The sequence below is a fragment of the Trichechus manatus genome, unplaced genomic scaffold (genome assembly GCF_000243295.1).
Source record: "Trichechus manatus latirostris isolate Lorelei unplaced genomic scaffold, TriManLat1.0 scaffold00075, whole genome shotgun sequence".
NCBI classification, from domain to species: domain Eukaryota; kingdom Metazoa; phylum Chordata; class Mammalia; order Sirenia; family Trichechidae; genus Trichechus; species Trichechus manatus.
Genome location: NW_004444011.1, coordinates 11,598,362 through 11,619,274, shown reverse-complemented (window position 1 = coordinate 11,619,274; position 20,913 = coordinate 11,598,362). Strand labels below are relative to the sequence as shown.

At 36.3% G+C, this 20,913-nt stretch overlaps 1 protein-coding gene across 4 annotated transcripts in view; it reads left to right on the top strand.

Moving 5' to 3' along the window:
- SLC39A12 (solute carrier family 39 member 12) overlaps positions 1-20,913 on the top strand; it is a 90,055-nt gene that overhangs the window by 38,682 nt on the left and 30,460 nt on the right. For 2 of the 4 annotated variants that reach the window (XM_004380556.1, XM_004380554.2), the window contains exons 7-9: positions 8,267-8,419; positions 10,361-10,471; positions 13,753-13,819. In XM_004380556.1, the coding sequence (XP_004380613.1) occupies positions 8,267-8,419; positions 10,361-10,471; positions 13,753-13,819 (331 nt within the window). The remainder of the gene's footprint in view (positions 1-8,266; positions 8,420-10,360; positions 10,472-13,752; positions 13,820-20,913) is intronic. The other 2 variants (XM_012556717.2, XM_004380555.2) reach the window with 2 other exon arrangements.

Below are 20,913 nucleotides of genomic sequence, written 5' to 3'. Positions count from 1 at the left end.
TTCTTCTTTTTGAATGTGTGCATTTATTGCTATAAACTGACCTCTGAGCACTGCTTTTGCTGTGTCCCAAAGGTTCTGGTAGGATGTGTTTTCATTCTTGTTTGATTCTATGAATTTCTTTATTCCATTCTTAATTTCTTCTATAACCCAGTAGTTTTTGAGCAAGGTGTTATTCAGTTTTCACATGCTTGATTTTTTTTCCTTGCTTTTTGTGTTGTTGATTTCCACTTTTATGACTTTACGGTCAGAAAAGATGCTTTGTAATATTTCAGTGTTTTGGATTTTGTTAAGGCTTGCTTTATGGCCTTATATGTGGTCTATTCTGGAGAATGTTCCATGTGGGTTGGAAAAGAAAGCGTACTTGGCTGCTGTTGGGTGCAGTGTTCAGTATATGTCTATGAGATCAAATTGGTTGATTGTAGCATTTAGCTCTTCTTTGTGTTTGTTGAGCTTTTTTCTGGATGTTCTGTCCTTCACCAAAAGTGGTGTGTTGAAGTCTCCTACTACTGTTGTGGAGTTGTCTATCTCTCTTTTCAGTGCTGTTGGAGTTTGTTTTATGTATTTTGGAGCCTTGTTGTTGGGTGCGTAAATATTTATTATAGCTATGTCCTCCTGGTGTATTGACCCTTTAATCATTATGTAGTGTCCTTCCTTATCCTTTGTGGTGGATGTTACTTTAAAGTCTATTTTGTCAGAGATTAATATTGCCACTCCTGCTCTTTTTTGACTGTTGTTTGCTTGACGTATTTTTTTCCATCCTTTGAGTTTTAGCCTGTTTGAGTCTTTCAGTCTAAGGTGCGTCTCTTATAGGCAGCATAGATGGATCGTGCTTTTTTATCCAATCTGCCACTCTCTGTCTCTTTATTGGTGCATTAAGTCCATTTATATTTAGCGTAATTATTGATAGGTATGAGTTTAGTGCTGTCATCCTGATGTCTCTTTCTGTGTGTTGTTCACAGTTTGTTCCCCTTAATTTTCTGTGCCAAGTCATTTTTATTTGTGTATTTTTTTTTCTCTTTTTCATTGTTGTAGATTTTGTGTTTGCTGGGTCTTTATGTGTTTCTACTTTTTTATTTTGATTTGTAGTATTGTTAGATTCCTTTGTGGTTTCCTTAATATTTACCCCTATTTTTCTAAGTTTATACCAGTCTTTTATTACTTTTATTGCCTTGACTTCCCCTCCACATGAAAAATCAATGCCTGCATTTTTAAGTCTCTCTTTTTTGTTTTAATGTTGTCCTTTTTTACATATTGATATCTCTGTTTCCCTATTTTCAATATTTTAGCTTTGATGTATTTTCAACTTCCCTATCTCAGTCAATATCTGGTTGCTCTGTCCTGTGTTCTAGTCTTGCATTGTTATCTGATGTTATTGATTATCTAACCGTATGACTCCCTTTAGTATGTCTTATAATTTTGGTATGCTTTTTACAAATTCGCTAAACTTCTGTTTATCTGGAAATGCCCTAATTTTGCCATCATATTTGAGATACAGTTTTGCTGGACATATAATTCTTGGCTGGCAGTTGTTTTCCTTCAAGGCTTTAATATGTCATCCCATTGCCTTCTTGCCTGCATGGTTTCTGCTGAGTAGTCCGATCTTATTCTAATTGCCTCTCCTTTGTAAATGATTTTTCTTTTGTCCCTTGCCACTATTAAAATTCTTTCTTTATCATTGTTTTGGTAAGTTTGATAATAACATGTCTTGGTGACTTTCTTTTGGGATCTACCTTATGTGGGGTTCAATGAGCATCTTGGATAGATATCTTCTCATCTTTCATGATATCAGGGAAGTTTTCTGTCAACAAATCTTCAACAATTTTCTCTGTATTTTCTGTTAACCCCCTCTGTTCTTGTACTCCAGTCACTCCTACATTATCTCTCTTGATAGAGTCCCACATGACTCTTAGAGTTTCTTCATTATTTTTATTTCTTTTATCTGATTTTTCCTCAAGTAAGTTGGCATCAAGTGCTTTGTCTTCAATATCACTAATTCTAACTTCTACTGCCTCAATTCTGCTCCTATGACTTTCTGTTGAGTTGTCTAATTCTGAAATTTTATTGTTAATCTTCTGGATTTCTGATTCCTGTCTCTCTATGGATTCTTTCAGCCTATTAAATTTGTCATTATGTTCTTGAATAACTTTTTTAAGTTCTGCTACTACTTTGTCTGTATGTTTTTTGGCCATTTCTCCGTTTTAGTGAATTTCCTTTCCAATTTCTAGAAGAGTTCTGTGTATTAATCTTCTGTATTCTGCCTCTGGTAATTCCAAGAAATTCTCTTCCTCCAGAGAATTTATTGATTCTTTATCTGGACTTCCTCTTTATGTGATTTGATATTAACTGTTGTCTCCAAGCCATCAATAAGTTTTTATAATTTTATTTTATATTTGTTTAGTGAGTCCTAGCTTCTTGTTTTGTTTTGATATGCCCCAATAGTCTGCTTGTGTGCACTGGTTTGATTATTGGCACCTTTGAAGCTCTGACATCCTGTCACCAGATAGTTAGCTCTGTAACTAAGTATGTGCACATAGGAGTCCATTAAATTTTCCTGTATGGGTTCAGCTCAGGTGTCCAGGCAGTCAGTCATCAAGTGTGTGGTGCAGGCTGTCACCTACAGTCTTAGACAGGCATGGGTGATTGGTGTAGGCACTGGTATCTGGCTGCGGTAGGGGGTCACACACTGAGTCAGGCAGGGGGCTGACTGTTGCCCCATAGAGTCTGAAAGGAAAGCATGTCCCTATTCCCTATGACGGTAGGTAGGTGAGTTTTGCAGCCAGACTATGAGCGCCCCACTCTGTTAGCTGTAATGACTCGAGGACACCACTTTTTCTTGGACTCCTGTAGCAGGTGACTAGGTGGTGTAGGTGATGCCACCAGTCTTCAAGCCCCTGTTGCGGATCGATAAAAGTGCCTACTTAAGGGGCCGGGCTGTGTCAAGGGTCACAAATCTGCCACTTCACAGCTGAAACTGTTGAAGTTAAACTTCAGATGTTTACCCTGTTGAACTGTGGTAGTGAGGGCTAACGCGGTTGAGATGGATCCTCACAAGTCTATACAGTGGTGTAAGGCACTCAAAATCTGCAGACCCCTTATGTCTGTGCCTAGCAAAGGAGCTGTGCTGACCCTGAGTTCCTGGCTTAGGGGAGCCAGTAGCTTATTTGTTCCCTCTCCAAGGCCAGGAGAATGGGTCAGTGTGCCTTTTGGGATCTACTTCCGGTCCAGCAGACTCCTGGTGCAGAGCAGGGAGGGAGGAGGTAAAAGGCAGAGAGGTTTTTCCCAAATGAGCATTTTTTTTTTTTAAATCCCCGCCTAAGGCCGCACACATGTACTTATCTTTAGCCACTTGGGAACTCCTTTTCACTCATTCGGAGTGTCCAACCAGAATCTCTGCTGCCAGATCTTTCTCAATGTGGAAACTGCAGCACTTCTTGCTTCTTTAGAACCATCTCCCTCTCCCCCTGTCACTAAGTCCGATTCCTCAACTTTGCCTTGTTCAGGGCTCCTAATATTCATATACAATCAAATCACTTGTTTTTCCAGATCTTTATTGTAAGATGGATATAGGAAGCCATCCTGGCCCTGCCTCTCTCTTTTTTTACTCTTTTGATGAAGTCTTTTGAATAGCATAGGTATTTGATTTTTAGAAGATCCTGGTTATCTAGCTTATCTTCTGGAGTTTGTGTGTTGATGGTTATGGTTTGTATCCTGTTAATGCCGTGTATTAGGGCCAGTAGCATTGGTCCTATTTTTTCTTCTATGAAGTTTATAGTTTTTGGCTTTATATTTCGGTCATTGATCCATTTTGAATTAGTTTTTGTATATGATGTGAGGTATGGGTCCTGTTTAATTTTTTTGCAGTTGGATATCCAGTTTTGCCAGCACCATTTGTTAAAAAGACTGTCTTTTCCCCATTTGATGGACTTTGGGCCTTCTCGAAGATCAGGCGACCATAGGTGGATGGATTTACATCTGGGTTCTCAATTCTGTTCCATTGGTCAATGTATCTGCCGTTGTACCAGTACCAGGCTGTTTTGACTACCATAGCTGTATAGTAGGTTCTCAGGTCAGGTAGGGTGAGTCCTCCTACTGTATTCTTCTTTTTCAGTAGTGCTTTACTTATTCAGGGCTTCTTCCCTTTCCATATAAAGTTAATGGTTAGTTTTTTCATTCCTTTGAAGAATGTTGTTGGTATTTGGATGGGAATTGCATTGTATTTGTAAATTGCTTTGGGTAGAATTGTCATTTTCACCATCTTGAGTCTACCTATCCATGAGCGTGGTATGTTTTTCCATTTATGTAGATCCCTTTGGGTTTCTTGCAGTAGTGTTTTGTAGTTTTCTTTGTATAGGTCTTTTACATCCCTTGTTAGATTTATTCTTAAATTTTTTTTTAGGGGCTATTATAAATGGTATTGTTTCCTGACTTCCTTTTCATCATTCTCTTTATTGGTGTATAGGAATCTAACTGATTTTTGTATGTTTCTCTTGTAGCCTGCTACTCTGCTGAATCTTTCTATTAGTTCCAGTAGATTTCTCATGGAGTCTGTAGAGTTTTCTATGTATAGTATCATATCATCCACAACCAGGGACAGTTTAACTTCTTCATTACCAATTTGGATGCGCTTTATTTCTTTTTCTTGCCTTGTTGCTCTAGGTAGCACTTCCAGCACAATGTTAAATAGGAGTGGTGATAAAGGGCATCCTTGTCTTGTTCCTTTTCACAAGGGGAAAGTTTTCAGCCTCTCTCCATTAAGAATGATGTTGGATGTTGGTTTTGCATAGATGCCCTTTATTATGTTGAGGAATGTCCCTTGTATTCCTATTTTATTGAGAGTTTTTATCAGGAATGGGTGTTGGACTTTGTCAAATGCCCTTTCTGTGTCAATTGAGATGATCATGTGATTCTTTTCTTTCCTTTTATTTATGTGGTGGATTACGTTGATTGATTTTCTAATGTTGAACCATCCTTGCATACCTGGTATGAATCCTACTTGGTCGTGGTGTATTATTTTTTTGATATGATGCTGAATTCTATTGGCTAGAATTTTGTTCAGAATGTTTGCATCTATATTCATGAGAGATATTGGTCTGTAATTTTCTTTTTTGCTGGCACTTTTGCCTGGTTCTGATATCAGGGTTATGCTGCTTTCATAGAATGAATTCAGAAGTATCACTTCCTTTTCTATGTTCTGAAATAGTTTTAGTAGTACTGTTGCAAGCTCTTCTCTGAATGTTTGGTAGAATTCTCCAGTGAAGCAATCTGGGCCAGGGCTTTTTTTTGTTGGGAGTTTTTTAAATTACCTTTTCTATCTCTTCTCTTGTTATGGGTCTGTTCAGATTTTCAATGTCACTTTGTTGTAGTTTGGGTAAGTAGTGTGTTTCTAGAAATTTGTCCATTTCCTCTAGGTTTTCAAATTTGTTAGAGTATAGTTTTTCATAAAACTATACTTTTTATTTCAGTTGGGTCTGTTGTAATGTCACTCATTTCATTTCTTATATGGGTTATTTGCGTCCTCTCCTGTTTTTCTTTTGTCAGTCTGGCCAGTGGTTTGTCGATTTTGTTGATTCTTTCTAAGAACCAACTTTTGGTTTTGTTGATTCTTTCTATTGTTTTTCTATTCTCTATTTCATTTATACAGGCTGAATTTTTGTTTTGATTCAATCAATAGGCAACACAACAGAAAACCCAAGGTAAGAGCTGACAGAGGCAGGGGTATTTCCTCCTCCCTCCCTCCTGGCTTTGGTGCCTCCCTTAGGAGTAACTCAAGTAACTCATTCCCTCCATCACTGCAGCTCCCATGGGAGGCCTGTCCTCTCCAGCTTCAGCTCTGAATGGGCTCCAGTCACATTATTCCCTCCCTTTGCCCTTTCAGCCTGAGGATGCTAGGTTTTCTGGGCTTTCTAGTCTCTGGGCTCCTTACTATCCCTTGTTTGTACCCTTGACCCTGCCCACACCTCTGTAATGGTCCTTATTAAAGTCTCTTCACTTGAACCACCTGAATGGACTTCTCTTTCCTACCTGACTAATAGTGTTTAGATTTCCCTTAAGAAAAAATGTAAGCACCAGGAATGTGGCCCTTTGCTGAAGTCTTCTGAGGTTCTTTATTTGTCAGAAATAAAAGGATTAAGGCTGGAGATGCAAACAATGCTGGCGGAAAGTTCTTCAGATGAGGTTATCTGTTCCCCCACGAAATCTCTTACTATGAATAACAACCATGGACAAATGATCACCCCTCTCACAAAGCCTGAGATGTTAAAATTTTCCACAAGCCTCTGGCAACTTCCTATAGGGTCACTCTTACTGCTTAAAGGCTCAATAATTATTGAATATTCTGAAATCACAAAGTGAGCACTGGAGAGCTAAAAGGAACTGTTTATTAGTTTTAATTTCCCTTGTAATCTAATTTTCTGGAAATGTTTCAGGGCTTACTGGCTTGCAGCAGTGGTAGAGGCATTTTCTAGGTCACCACCCTGGCTGCAGAGCTGTACATGCCCAGGGTCCTGGAAAACAGCAAAAGGACCTCAAGGCTGCATGGGTCCCCCTGATGGGAGAGTGCGCAGCTCAGGGCAGGAGGGGATCGTGTGGGGGGTGCTGTCAGCTGGCATTGCACAAATATGTTACAGAGGTGACCCTAGATTAGCTGGGCTTCCTGGAATCTAGAAGGAGTGTTTTTACTTGAGAAAAGAGATAAGGATAAAAGATAACACAAAGAGGAAGAAAGATGCAGCACAGTAGGGGACAAGCATAGTGAAGAGCTCGGTCAATCAGTGGTTCCTGAACGTGGTCCTTGGCAAGTTTTCAAAGGTCTACACAGAAATGAGAAAAACTGCCACTGTAATGACTTCTTATTTTCATTACCTGAATTTATTCAACTTAAAGGTCTATATTTTATTCTGAGATTTCAGGTCTTCTGCTTATTTTTTTAAATTTTGTTTTGTCTTCTGATATTACAATGTCCTCTATTCTGTGTAATAATGGTAATCACAAAATTAGGTGGGTTTCATTTAATGTCCTACCAAAAGAAAAAGTGGGCTAACATATATAGATTTTCAGTTATAGCTATATCCATATACCAAAAACCAAGAACCAAAAAAAAAAACCCATTGCCGTAGAGTCAATTTCGACTCATAGCGACTCTATAGGACAGAGTAGAACTGCCCCATAGGGTTTCCGAGGAGCGGCTGGTTGATTCGAACTGCCAACCTTTTGGTTAGCAGTCAAATGCTTAACCACTGAGCCACCAGGGCCCCACATCCATATAACCCGTTGCCATGGAGTCAATTCCAACTCATAGCGACCCTACAGGACAGAGTAGAACAGCCGCATAGGGTTTCCAAGGAGCAGCTGGTGGATTTGAACTGCACACCTTTTGGTTAGCAGTCCATTTCTTAACCACTGTGCCAACAGGGCTCCGTGTATACATATACACACACATGAATACCTACATATGTATATGTATGAACATATATACATGCGATATATACACATGTAATTTCTTTATTGTTATTGTTGTTGTTGTTCAATTTACTGGTCAGTAACATTCCAAACCTGGAAACCACTGAGCTATTTCACAAATTGCCTTCTGGGGAGGCAATATGTTACACATGATTTACTAGCTCACAAGAAATCCTGAGGTCAACCAGTGGAATGAGTCAACTAGATGAAAATTCCTAATGCATACCTTGTATCCTTTTGTATCACAGAGGGCTGACAGTATTGGCAATAATATATTATGTACTCAATGGTATATACTATGCATTTACTATGCATTCAATGGAGAAACTCTTCCAGGTGATTTCTTACTTGTCTGAATATTTATTAAAGTTTGCTTTACTTGCAATGGGGTGTGGGGAGAAGTAACCCTAAATGAAATATATCCCTGTTGTTCAAGATATAAAATACATTGATTTTATATAAAGCCTTGCTTTGTGCAATCAGACGTGGATTGAACTCCTGAAAGAAAAAAAGAATTGAGCTATAGGACTAAGAGTGTATGAGAATCTAGGTCACTTGTTGAAATAAAGCTTAGGCTTCATTTTATTCATTAGTCCAAGCTGTTCAAAGCTTTCCTTTATTTCCTATTGCACACATTTATTTGACTCTGATTAATCCATATAGCAGAAGTATTCACATACTCAGAATCAAACTGGGCTTTGAATGATTTCAAGAGTAGTCATGGGCTTCCCCAGCATAAAAGTTGGATATATTCAACAAGACTCTAATATTTGTTTTTTGTTGTTGTTGCTTTTTATTTTACTTTTAGATTCTTGGTTTACATAAACAAGAAGCCTCAGAACTGGGACATTTCCATGAAAGCAAGGGTCATATTTGGAAACTGTTGGGATTAATCGGAGGCATCCATGGCTTTTTCTTAATAGAAAAATGTTTTATTCTTCTTGTGTCACCAAATACCAAGGTATATTTAAATTTTACTTATCTTATGCTTTAGGATTTTATAATAATCTTTTATTTCAAAAGTATTTCTTCAAAAGTAATTGACATCTTCATGAAGTTGTCTGAGTAAGGGATAGAACTCCGTTTTATAGAATGCTCAGATCAACCTAACTGGCAGGTTCCCCATAAATTTGACCTTTTTTTTTTTTTTTTTTTTTTGACATTTGTTGCTGACCAGTTAACGTAATTGTTACCACCGGCCATTTGGCCTCCAAACGGTTCAGAAGCAGGAGACTATCACATGTCCTGACCAACGGGCTGGCTACTAGTCAGCGTTTGGATATCTTTCCTAACAAAACAACCAAATGAAGAAAAAAGCTTTTGAAAATTCTCAAAATTGCATGTCACTTTCTATCTTAGGGTCATTTAAAATGATAAAACAAGAAGGTCAGGAATCGGTAGGATTTTCAGCAGATCTTTTTTCAGCTTGAGTGATTTCTTTCACTGTGCTGTATTTGATAAACTTCTAAGTATATCATGAAAAGTGAAAAGCACAATATATTTTGGCATAAACTCATATTTTAAAGATAATTATCCATATTAATTAACACTGTGGTTTATTATGGATCACTTTTTCTTTGCTCTTGCACATTATTGTATAAGAAAAAATAGGTTAATTCCAGGAGATAAAAATAAAGTGAAAATTCTTTCCCAAATCCTGGAGTCCTGCAGCCCTGCAGTCCTGCATGGATTTCTACTTATTCCCTAGCTCTTTATCTGTTCATAGGACAACTGGAAACCCAGATTAAAGTGTCTGTGCCTATGGCAAATGTTAATAATAGCCCTTTAAAATATGAACATTGGTTTTTTATCATTATTCCTAAAATTACTCCAGATTCTGTTTTATACATCAAAAAATAAGATTGATGGACAGAGAAAAGCATCATAGATGGATAGATAAGTGATAAAATAAGCAAAGTAAAATGTGATGATAGCATCTAGGAAGTGGGTATATGAGTCTTCATGCTAAAATTCTTTCAATTTTTCTGTGTGTTTAAAACTTTTTATAGTAAAATCTTACAAAACATCTGTGTTTGAACAAACTAGGGTTGTTCTTTGGCCCAAGACACAAGCTAAGATCTATAGAAAACTTGGAAATTAGGAATGTTGGCTTCTATTACAGCACTTATGCTTAAGATTTAGAGACTTAATACCCACAAAAGAGTTCTAATCTCAATAGGCATAAACAACAAATAGATCCCCATTTATACACAACAAATTATCATTCCTGGGCTGGGGAAACCAAGTTAGAAAGCCAGAATATCTGCCTATGCATAAATATTAAATATGTAACCAGGATGAAATGGTGAAATTGTGAACACTCAAAAATGTAGAATTTATTCAGGATGTGCTTGTGGTTTTCAGGGCACTAAAAATGAGTTTTTGAGAACATAATTTTAAGATTCATGATATGTACAAAATAAATGCAAATGTTTCATTAGATTCAGTACTTTAATTGATGAATACATTTTTGGAGCTATTATTTTAGTAGTTATAATGTAAAACACAACTTCAATTGTTATCGTTTTAGTAACTCCATGAGAAAGAATGCGAATTATAATTTTGTAGTAAATATAATTTTTTTGGTACATATAATTTTTATTGTCTTGAAGACAATATAGAATACAACCATTTGTTAAGCCTCTTTTAAATATAGCTAGACATTCTTTGAAGTTGAATTCTTAAATCTTTCTGAATATGCATGGTGTGTCAGAGCAGGCCTGGGCTTCTGCAAGATAAGACATATTAGCAAGTATTTACCACAGTGAGATCTTCTTAGTTTTCTTTTTGTGCCTCCATCATTTTGGCCTGGGAGCAAATGCTTAATTGAATCATGGAACTGACAAAGTCTGCAACTGTGGTATTCTGGCTTCAGCACTAATCGTAGACCATCCTCACCCAGCAGGACGCGTCTTTGGTTAATGGACATGTGGGGCACTCCCACCATCTTGCACTGGACTCTGAGTTAAGTGACCAGTCAGGTGGGGGCCAATCTACGTCAACCATCCAGCTGGTAGGTTACTGATCTGAAGCGTTCTACTGATTTGATTTTCTTCTTTCCTTTATTCTTTAATAAACAGATGAACATCAGTGGAATAGATAAATAGAATTCACTCCTGATTTGCCTATTTTTGATCATGATAAACACTGTTTGGAAACCTGTGTCAAGCACCTGAAAGCTGTTTTAAAAAGTAAAACATATCTTCCATAGATTAAATCATTGCTATCTGCACCAACTCGAAACACGTACGGATCAGATTGACAGAATATACATTTCCGTAATCATTTTGTTAACAAGTTTTCATAAACCAGTTGACCTTTAGATTTTCCCTTGAGTGATCCTTAGGGGTGGGATGTTCATTTCAAAATGCAGGACTGATTCTGTCCAATGAAATGTTTCATAGCAAGTGTTTTCTGCTGTATTGAATTTTCCACAAAATTTCCCATATTCTCAAAACACAACTTCCAATCAGGTTCACAATGATATTCTAGTTCTTAAGGTAACTAAAAAGTAAAGTGAAAAAACTAATATGAAAGTAAAATATGATTTTGTTAGAAAACCTGCCTCCTGTAACCTTAGCCTTAGGGTAGAGGGTTTACAGTTCGAAGATAGATTCCCAAGTCTGAAACCCTTTGCTGTCCAGTCAATTCTGACTCATAGCAACCCTACAGGACAGGGTAAAACTGCCTCACAGGGTTTCCAAGGAGCAGCTAGCAGATTCGAATTGCCCCCTTTTGGTTAGCAGCCTACTGCTTGATCGCTGCGTCACCGTGGCTTCTCCTGTCTGAGTATCGTAAGCCATTCCTTGGACGTTAGCATAACAAAATAGAAGTCTAGCAGTAGATTTCAGATCTAGAGCTAACTCAGAGATGTGACCAACAAACATTCCTTTAAAAAATGATTTTAAAAGCCTTATTGTGTTCGTTGTTTAGACAGTTTAAATGTGGTTCCTAAGTTGATAACTTCAGGCTGGAATTAGTTTTAAAATGACTTTAATTCTAACTTCAGTTTGAATGAAGGGTCTGCAAATCGCCAAGATACACATGAAAAAAAACTCTGATGCTGACGGAATGAGCTATGAATTCTTTTAACTCTCCAACTTCCTAATGAGGAGCCCTGGTGGCACAGTGGTTAAGGGCTGGGCTGCAAACTAAAATGCTGGTGGTTCAAACCCACCAGCTGCTCCAGGGGAGAAAGATGTAGCAGTCTGCTTCCATAAACATTTACAGCCCTGGAAAGCCTATGGGGCAGTTCTACTCTGTCCTGTAGGATCACTGTGAGTTGGGATTTGATTTGATGGCAATAATTTTTTTTTGGTCTTTTAGCTCTCTAATATATTCACCATTCTTTTTGTTATTTAAGCGGCAAGTTCAACCTAAAGGTGAAATAGAAATGATATGAAATTTTAGGATTGCTTGATGGATTCAATTTCTTGTTTTTTCAGGACAATAGAGATTGAAGGAGGGGAATTCTCAATTCTTTCCAATGATCAAGTTGTATTGGATGTTTACCTTTAAATTCCTTACTGTGACAATATACAGCTTTTTTTGGAAAAAATAAAAAAGCAACTTCTGGAGTAAATATTGGAATGTCTGTCTTTTAATAGAACTGTAGAGGCTTTTGATTTTAATCTGGAATGTAAAGGCATCACATTGTTTTTCTTTATTTCTGTTTGGTTGTTGTAAGATGCTGCCAGTTCCGACTCATAGTGACCCTGTGTACAAAGAATGAAACACTGAATGGTCCTGCATCATCCTCACAGTCGTTGCTATGCTTGAGCCCAGTGTTGCAGCCACTGTGTCAATCTGTCTCATTGAGGGTCTTCCTCTTTGTCACAAACTCTCTTTCTTTCTCGATCCAATCATTTCAAGCAAGAGGCCTACCTACCTCCTCTACTAATCCTGTCTCCTTCAGGCCTTAACTTAGTGTTCCCTCAACTTCACAACCATCCTTCTCTAAAAATAGCCTTTTATTATATCTTTTGAATAATTACTGTTATTAAAACATATGAACTTTATTTTCTCTCTTTTACGTAAAAAGAGATGTTTATGTCTCACAATAAATTTGTCTCGAAGTTTTTACAATTTTGTGTGATGGAATTATGTGAATACTCTTTTAAAAGGACATGTTCAATAGACAAGTGCAAAGTATTATTTTAACATAATAGAATAAGAATCTGAGGCAAGGAGAGGGCAATGACGTCCCTGGAATTGAACTATGAGTCAGTCTCTGAAATAAAATCACATAACCTTATCTCATAATATATATAGGAACCAGCCTCAAACATTTCTTTGGCATATGAGAGGATGGAAAAAATTTTTTTAACTATTTTATTTGTCTTTTGTAAATCTGTTGATCTACTTTCTTAATTGGCAATATTCTGTTACTGACTGGCAAAGCAACAAAACAGACTATGCTACTATGTCTGGAATGAGGTGCTGGGTTTGCATGGGTTTCTTCTCCATCCAGAATACACCATCTGCTAAGGTCAGAAAGCAAATCCCAGATCTATGATCCACCACACAGAAGTGGTGTCAAATTAGGTCAAGAATTGTTTTTTTCTTGCAGCTTTTGAGTTTCATAAAGGCTTTCATAATTTAAGAGTCTGAAGCATGGACTGTCTTGTTATCTATGGAAGATTCTGAACTACATAAGAGTGTTATTTTCATCTAAATGCAGGTAGCGCAAAAAGCATGCTCTGCTTCCGGACCTTCAGCCCTATCTTCTAGGTTTCTCTCTGAATTTAGATGTTCTAGTATACATCTATGGAGACCTGGTGGTACAGCAGTTAAGGGCTTGGCTGCTAACCAAAAGGTGGGCGATTTGAACCCACCAGCCGCTCCAAGGGAGAACGCTGTGGCAGTCTGCTTCTGTAAAGATTGTTGTTGTTGTGTGCCGTGGAGTCAATTCCAACTCATAGTGACTCAATAGGCTAGAGTAGAACTGCCTCCTAGGGTTTCCTAGGCTGTAATCTTTATGGGAGCAGATCGCCAGGGCTTTTCTCTCACAGAGCTGCTGGTAGGTTCGAACCACTGACCTTTTGGTTAACAGCCAAGCACTTAACCATTGTGCTCCTATCTATAAATATTACAGACTTGGAAACTTCATGGGGCAGTTCTATTGTGTTCTATAGGGTCGTTAAATTTGTTGAAATCAACTCAATGGCAACAGGTAATACACATCTAGAGTATTAAAATGCTTTTTAAAATCCAATGTAACTTTTTAAGTGTTTTATTTTTCAACAGAATGATTAATGCTTATTTTTTGATCAGTTATCTTTTAATTTTAAATAGAAAAGCCCAGAAGATTCACAGGCAGCTGAGATTCCTATAGGCAGTAAGACAGCCTTCTACAGGAAATGTGAGTACTGATTTTTAAAAAAAGCTACACTTTAACTGTAGAAAGTGATATAGAAAAGAGTTAAGCCTATTTTAAAATAAGTATGTCAAAACCATATAGATTTTATATTAGGCATGTATTTTATTATTAAAACTTCATGATAAAATTGTTAATACAGGCTATCAATTTCTCAAATATACTATTGATTAATATCAACTATATTCTTTAAAAATGACGTTTTTCTTTAAGACAGACTTTATTTTGAAGGGGGGGATTTTAGGTTTATAGAAGAATTGTGCAGAATGTATGGAGTTCCCATATACCCTCTCTATCCCCTGCACTCATTTCTGTTATTAACATCTTGGATTGGTGTGGTACATTTGTTACAAGTGATAAAGCAATATTGATCCATAGTTGTTAACTAAAGTCCATAGTTTTTATTGGGGCTCACTTCTTGTGTGTCACAGTCTTACCGGTTTTGACAAATGCATGATATCATGCATGAAAAAGATCACCTAAGATCACGTTAACATTCCGTTTATAAAAAATAAATACGCACAAACCTATAAAGAAGAAATTATGTTTTTCCCAGACATTTGAAACTGATGCTCTGAAAATTTCAATTAGTGTAAATACACATGTGGTTATTCAGGCTTCTTTTAAATGATGCTTACATGATGATTGAGCTTTTTGCTTCTCTGTGAAGTCTGGAGACAGTCACTGGTTTTTTATTTTCTATCACAGTCTACAGAAAATTCCTCACTGTCATTGAAGATAGTGGAGTTTAAATCAGTGATATTTCATTATTCACATCTTATTCAAGAACTTAGTTGTTCATAGTAATGTTCAGTCAACCTTTTCCTTTCTAGAATTTTCCATCTTTCAGAACTTAATTTACCAGGTTTTTTTTTTTTTTTTTTTAAATAAGACTTTCTTCTCATTTGCTCATGTTTCTAAATAATTCTTTGAAGTTTTTTTTTTTTTGTCTGTTTTGGTGTTCATCAGTTGCTCCTGAATCTTCTCCCCATTTTTCTCACTTGTATTACTCCTTTGTGACAAACTTTTCAATGTTTTAATGTTAAGCAGTCATGATTAGCTACCACCATTCTACCATAATAAGTTAGTTACCCAATAATAAAAATAGCCACCATTTATTGAACACTTGTTCTATGCCAGGCACAATGCTAAGCGCTTGAAATGGATTATCTCTTTCAATCCTCCTAGAAAATTCATGAAGTAAGAATAATTATCACCCAAATTATACAAATGAAGAAACTAATTATTAAAGAGGTTAACTAACCGCCCAGGATTATATAGCTACCAAGCTCCAGTACTGGGGAACCAAAGAAGTGCCAACGCACCAACTATTTCTTTGTGATTATTCATTCATGCATCCTCTCAAATTTTTTCATTCATTCAAGAAGTGTTTGAGCACATGTGTATACATTGGAGAATAAAATAACACTGGTTTTATCCTAGTTTGCAGTGTAGTTGGGTATATAGATACTATAAGGACAAACACTTTTGTAACCATCACTGTTCTAAATGTGTTAGATATATTAACTCATGCAATTTATTTATTTGATATAAATTTTGTAATTACATATTCTGTCCAATTCTGCTTTCAGGACATTATTAATAATATATTTTCTCCTAAATTTTTACTTCTTGGAGTAATTTTAGAATGCATGGCACATAGTAGTTCTGCCGTATACTTTCTTGTTTTTGTCTTTAAAAGAAAGGAAGGGGAAAGAAGGATATGCCAATTAAAATTAGAAGCAAGGAGCAGATGCTAGATCAGGCAGTAATGATTGTCTTACTCAAATATTCTGTGGATTTGATGTCTTTCCACTTCAAATATCAAGCTTGGCATACAGCATGAATAATGAACAAATCCAAATTAGATTACTCAACTGCCCTTTTGCCAGGGACATATTGAATTAGCTTCAAATATTTGATTACTTGTTTCATATTACCTCATTGGTGGAACTCAACTTGTGTTTCAAAAGACAGGATCTGAGAATCCTGCCCACAGTTTGATTTAAATAAACAAAAAAGCAAAATGATACAAGTTCCAGCCCATGTTTCACTATGGAAAACATCTGATAGTTTAGCAACGTAACACTCACTATGACTGCCAGGTACACAAGTAAAGGTAAAATATAATAGATAATTTTGTAATGAGTACATTAAATTACCAGTGAATGCTTGTCATTCTTTTCCACTGAACAACACCTTAAATGATCTTAAACATTATGTACAGTGTGTTCCTTGTGGCTTACATGCAAATATGCATTATTTGCCTTATGGCTTATTACATATCTATGATTTGACATTTAGAACCCATAATCAGAGATAATAAAATAATAAACAACAAAAATAGGCCACACTGTTTCCCAGCAGAGTATATGTTGGGTAAAAAATCTCCCATTTGAATATAGGCTATTAATATCAAAACTACATGTTGGCTTATGGAAATCCCAATTTTATTTGCATGCTTCAATATTGTCAAGTGTATTACTTTAAATTTTTATTTTCCTTTCCCAAAGAACAACTTTTATTCCTGAAAATTGGTGGAACAGCTGGTAGAATTATTAGATTCTGAGCACTTCCAGGCAGTGCCAATAAGAGCTCTCTGAATTCAATAATTTGATTTTTACTCTGTGCTTTTGTGATTATTGCCTGGAATCTGCCCATTTTTAACAAAGAATAAAATGAATCAGTAAACCAAAAGAAGGACTTAGGTCATTCCTACAATGATATTTCCAAATAAGCATGGTTTTTAGAAGCAAAATGCATTGGACACCTTTGTAACTGAGGCAATAAGCTATCTCCTGGTTTATAGTCGGAGTGATATCTGGTGTTTACTGAAGTTACTTGTTTTATGGTGTGGGTTATGAAATGAGTAAAATCATACTCCCAGAATAAAACAGCAGATAAAATTATAATACAGTCCCCCTGCAGTCTTAGACCATGTAGCAGTTAGAAACCAGAAGGTAACCTTTTCCCATTTTTTATTGAGTACAATTATTAATGTTCAGTTCTAACAGTAACAACAGCTAATACTTACACCTGTCACATAGAATATACTCAACTGAATATTTGATGAAGTTTTAGGATATGGTAATTTATGTTAATGACTATTCTTATCAAATTGTATACTAGGGCAGTTTACTATCAGAATAAATGTCCTCAAGATACTTTTTGCATTTGTTAGCCATTCAGCTCCATAGTTGGTTTATACTAACCTATAATTTTAGGTTTTTTAAAACAAAATTCTGCTCATTAAAAAAATTGAACCTTTTATTCCCCTAAATTTTATTCATTTTGGTGTTGTTGTTGAGAATATACACAGGAAAACATACACAAATTCAACCATTTCTACATGTACAAGTTAGTGGCACTGATCACATTCTTCGAGTTGTGCAACCATTCTCACTCTCCTTTTCTTAGTTGTTCCTCCCTCATCAGCATACTCACTGCCCCCTAAGGTTCCTATCTAATCTTTGAGTTGGTGTTGTCAATTTGATCCCATACAAATAGTTCTTCAAAGGACATAATGCGCAAGCCAAATCTTTTTTATTAGTTAAGCTAAACTATTGCCAGATTTTAGGATGACTTCAGGGGATATTTTTTGGTTTGAGTTTTAAAGGTTATCTCAGAGCAATACTTTCAGGGGTTCTTCCACCCTCCATGGCTCTAGAAAGTCTAGAGTTCATGAGAATTTGAAATTCTGTTCTACATTTTCCCCTTTTTTATTAGGATTCTTCTATGGAGTCTGATCAAAATGTTTAATAATGGTAGCCAGGCACCATCCAGTTCTTCTGGTCTCATGGCAAAGCAGGCAGTTGTTCATGAAGGCAATTAGCCACACATTCTGTATCTTCCTCTTATTCCTCACTCTCCTTCTTCTTCTGTTGCTCCAAGTGAATAGAGACCAATTGTGCCTTGGATGGTCGCTTACAAGCTTTTAAGACCCAAGGCACTATGCAATGAACTACGAGGTAGAACAGAAGCACTAAACACGTTATTAGGCCAATTAACTGGGATGTCCTATGAAACCATGACCCTACACCTCCAAACCAAGGAAACAAATCCAATGAGGTGTGTGGTTGTACATAAGCAGCCTCAGCAGCTACTCTTTTTTTTTTTCTTCCATTGTTGTAAATGTATCTATCACATAACTTTTGCCAATTCAACTTTTTACAGGTGTACAACTTATTGACGGCAATCACAATAATCGGCTATGCAATCCTACTCTTAAGGCAATTTCTCCATCACCCTTAATCTTCCCCTTTTCCCCCCCTCCTACCCCGGTAACCACTAATAAACTTTGATCTCTATACATTTGCCTTTTCTTGTTTTTTTTATATAAGTGAGGTCATACAGTATTTATCCTTTTGTGACTGGCTTATTTCACTCAGCATAATGTCTTCCAGCTCCATCCATACTCTAGCATGTGTCAAGACTTCATTTCTTCTACTGGCTGAGTAGTATTCTGTTGTATGTATGTACCATATTCTGTTTATCCATTCATCTGTTGATGGGCATTTAGGTTGTTTGCACTAAACAACTGCAGTGAACATTGGTGTACGATGTTCTTTTGGAGTCTCTGCTTTCATGTCTTTTAGGTATATACCAAGGAGTGGAATTGCTGAGTCATATGGTAGTTCTATTTTTAGTTTTTTAGGAACTGTCACAGTATTTTCCACAATGACTGTACCATTTTGCATTCCCACCAGCAATGGAGAAGGGTTCCAGTTTCCTCACATCCTCATCAACATTTGTTATTCTCTCTTTTTTTTCCTAAGCCATCCTAGAGGGAGTGAAATGGTATCTCAATTTGGCTTTGATTTGCATCTCTCTGACAGCTAATGATGCTGAGCATCTTTTCATGTGTTTGGTAGCCATTTGAATGCCCTTTTTAGTGAAATGTCTATAAGTCCTTTGTCCATTTTATGACTGTGTTATTTGTCTTTTTGTTGTTAAGTTGTTGAAGTTTTGTATGTATTTTGGTTATTAGATTCTTATTGGATACATGGTTTCCAAAGATAGTCTCCCAGTCAGTAGCTTGTCTTTTCACTTTTTTGGTAAAATCTTTTGATGAACAAAGGTTTTTAATTTTTATGATGTCCCATTTATTTATTTTGTCTTTAGCTTTTTGTGCTTTTGTTATTATATTAGATGAGCTATTGTTGAAAGCTAGGCCTGATAGCATTATTCCTGCTTGCTCTTCTAAGAATTTTATAGTTTTAATTTGCACATTTAGGTCCTTAATCCATTTTGAATTTGTTTTTGTGTATGGTGTGAGGCATGGGTCCTGTTTCATTTTTTTGCATGTGAAATCCAATTTTCCCAGCACCATTTATTGAAGAGACTCTTGTTTCCCCATTGAACAGATTTAGCTCCCTTGTCAAGAATCATTGACCATAGATGTATTGGTTTATTTCTGGATTCTCAATTCTATCCCACTAGTATATGTGTCTATTTTTATACCAACATTGCTTTAGCTATTTGGGGCCTCTTGCCATTCCATATAAGGTAGGGGATTTGTTTTTCTATTTCTGTAAAGAAGGCTGTTGGAATTTTGATCAGGATTGTATTGAATCTATAGATTGTTTCAGGTAGTATTGACATCTTAACAATATTAAGTTTCCAATCCATGAACATGAAGTTACTTCCATTTGTTTAAGTCTTCTTTCATCTCTTTCAGCAGTGTTTTATTGCTTTCATTGTGTAAGTCCGTCACATCCCTGGTTATATTTATTCTTAGGTATTTTTTTCTCTTAGATGCTATTGTAAATGAAATTGTTCCCTAATTTCCCTTTCAGATTTCTCATTGGTGGTGTATAGAAACCCAACTGATTTTTGCTTGTTGACCTTTACCCTGCAACTTTGCTAAATTCCTCTATTAGCTCTAGAAGTTTCCTTGTGGACTCTGGGATTTTCTATATATAGGATCATATCATCCTTGAATAGAGATAACTTTACTTCTTCTTTTCCAATCTGGAAACCCTGGTGGCATAGTGGTTAAGAGTTTGGCTGCTAACCAAAAGGTCAGCAGTTTGAATCCACCAGGTGTTCCTCAGAAACCCTATGGGGAAGTTCTACTCTGTCCTATAGGGTTGCTATGAGTCGGAATTGACTCAACAGTAACTGATCTGGTTTCTTTTTTTTCCCAATCTGGATACCTTTTATTTCTTTTTTCTTGTCTTATTGCTCTGACTAGGACTTCTAATACAATATTGAATAGAAGTAGTGAGAGCAGGTACCCTGTCTTGTTCCTGATTTCAAGGGGAAAGCTCTCAGTCTTTCTCCATTTAGTATAATGTTGGCTGTTGGCTTTTCATATATGCCCTGAGTCATATTCAGGAAATTCCCTTCTATTCCAATCTTCTTTAGGGTTTTTATCAAGAAAGTGTTTTGAATTTAATCAAATGCTTTTTCAACATGCATAGAGATGATCATGTGGTTCTTTTCCTTTGTTCTATTGATGTAGTGTATTGATTGATTTTCTAATCATTGAACCATCAAAAAATCAAACCTTAATTAAGTCCATTATGACCTAAATATTTCATTGACTCTCCAAATTAGATCATATATATTATGTGATAGAATCCTACAAAAACAGAAGCTTTTCTTTATTTTGTTCAACATCTAGCTGGTTTAATACTGAAAGTTATTTTTCAAAAAGGCGAGAACATTAAATAATTGTTTCAAAGCTAACTTTGGGGTCAGAAGAGTTTGGTAGTGGTTCTGTCACAGTCACAGTTCGGGAATAAATTAGGCAGTTAGGGAGGGTCATTAGCACCAACCATTGAAGGAAACACAATGATCACACAACCTGGAAAGAGCACTGCAGCCGATTGACACTAAGGACAACCTGATGCAGAGGGAACAGTTTTGGAAATTAGACATTCCATGTGGAGGTTCTTAATTTATTTTATAATTCTTTACAAAAAGCACATATGGAAAGATTCTCAGTGGTATTTTGGGAGTTTATAACAATATTATTTTTGTTTTCTTCTTTTGGCATATCTGGATGAGGTGATAAAATAACGAATGGCCATGCATAATTTATCTCATTTTTAAATTAGATCAGATAAAAAACTAGT